Source organism: Emericellopsis cladophorae (genome assembly GCF_022114955.1).
Source record: "Emericellopsis cladophorae strain MUM 19.33 chromosome Unknown NODE_217_length_2761_cov_40_602459, whole genome shotgun sequence".
Classification (NCBI taxonomy): domain Eukaryota; kingdom Fungi; phylum Ascomycota; class Sordariomycetes; order Hypocreales; family Bionectriaceae; genus Emericellopsis; species Emericellopsis cladophorae.
In genome coordinates this window covers 1-1,522 of record NW_026251142.1, presented here as the reverse complement: position 1 = coordinate 1,522, position 1,522 = coordinate 1, and the positions used below count along the sequence as shown (strand labels likewise).

At 52.4% G+C, this 1,522-nt stretch overlaps 2 protein-coding genes across 2 annotated transcripts; both read right to left on the bottom strand.

Annotated features, from left to right (window-relative positions):
• Positions 1-758: 758 nt before the first annotated feature.
• On the bottom strand, positions 759-1,127 carry J7T54_004138 (T-complex protein 11; the record flags this gene model as incomplete). The annotated part of the gene is made up of 1 exon (XM_051510732.1): positions 759-1,127. The coding sequence occupies one exon, from the start codon at positions 1,125-1,127 to the stop codon at positions 759-761; it is 369 nt and encodes a 122-aa protein (XP_051358398.1).
• A 54-nt stretch (positions 1,128-1,181) lies between these two features.
• On the bottom strand, positions 1,182-1,469 carry J7T54_004137 (uncharacterized protein; the record flags this gene model as incomplete). Its single annotated transcript, XM_051510731.1, has 1 exon — positions 1,182-1,469. A coding segment is annotated over one exon (288 nt), but the record flags the coding sequence as incomplete, so codon positions are not given.
• Between the last annotated feature and the right edge of the window lie 53 nt (positions 1,470-1,522).

Sequence of the window (1,522 nt, the reverse complement as noted above, 5' to 3'; positions counted from 1 at the left end):
CGACCAGGATGAGCCAAGGTGCCCATGAGACAGCCCATCCAATGCAGAGACTCTTTCTCTGTGCTATAACCTCTCTTGTGTCGTTAATACGCTACCTTGTTGGTGTGGAAGGAAGGTGCTCACATTAGGGAGCTTTTAGAGAGGCAGCCGTGACCTAAATTCTCGGCGCAAACCGACCAAGCTGAAGAGGCAATCGATGAAAAAGACACATTCTGTGTTTACTGCTCCGTCTGTCATGGTACGGCTGAGTTGGTAGGCTGGTCAAAGAACTGACTAGCGTGGAGCACTGGGTTCCCCGTTTTGGATGGCAACTGAGACGTGCCGTACGCCGCTTCTATGAGCGCGTTCGCACATGAGCATCACCACGACATGTTCACTCTCGAGTCTTCCTGTAAATCTTCAGGGTTGGGGTTCATGTTACTGGTGTGTATGAAGTCAAAAGGGTAAGTCCGTTTGGGCCTTCCTTCTTATTAAGTAAAATGCGCCGTCCTCCTTGCTCGGCCGCTACTTTGGTGACATCGGACCTGCAACAGCCCTTCCCCTGGTCTGGCTTTCCAAAACATGACTTTGACCTTGAAGTGGCCTTTTGGCAATCACAGTAGTCCTCAGTCTTCCTCGCTACTGCTTCGAATGCCACTGTAGTGTTGAAGATTGCTTATGAGATATACGTATATTTGTTTCGACCAAAACGAGTGACCGAAATTCGCAGACAGACCCCAGTAAGCAAAAACGCAGTATCGAAAGAGGAGAACAAAGTATCACTCGCCGAGATACGCCAGGTCCGCCCAGACCCACCAGTGCAGAATCCCGACGTGTGCCAACCTCACGGCCAGATCACTGACGCCACTGTCCATACCGTCTCGCAGGCATTCATAAAAGTCGCGGGGCATATTGCCGCTGGTGGGTATCCTTTTCTCTACAGCGGCTGTGTACAGGCTCCAGCTGCTCATCCCCTTATATTCCCGAACGCGGTTGCAGAGGTCCATTAAAAGACGCCGGTGATAGTCGGCTTCCACTTCCAGGAAGAGTTCGTCGTGGGGGTTAGAAAGGACTTCGCCAAGTGCGGACTCGACCATGGCGAGCATATAGGCTGGGGCTTTAGCATAGCGGAAGATCTCAACGGCCATGTGCGGGACAGCCTCCGCCCAGCGCTTGGCTTGAACGACATTGGTGGACGTCGACTAGAGGATGGCGACCAAGGATAAGTACAAGTTGTTTGTCTCCATCTCGCTTTGGCGCTCGCCGAGAATGCGTAGGACGTGTTCGTAGATACGCATGCAGATGACAATGTTCACGGCATCGAGAACGTCATTGCGAACGCGTAGCAGCCTGTCCTTGTCGTAGTGGAAGGTCTCGGGCGGAATCGCATCGTCTTTCTGTACGCGAGAAGGTCGCACGAGGTGCGCAATGGCACGGAAAAAGATAGACATGTCGCCAAAGCCTTCAGTGCACTCATGGGCGTACTTGAGCTGTGCGCGATGATACCATAACTTTGACCGTCCAATGTCCAGCTTGCATGTTG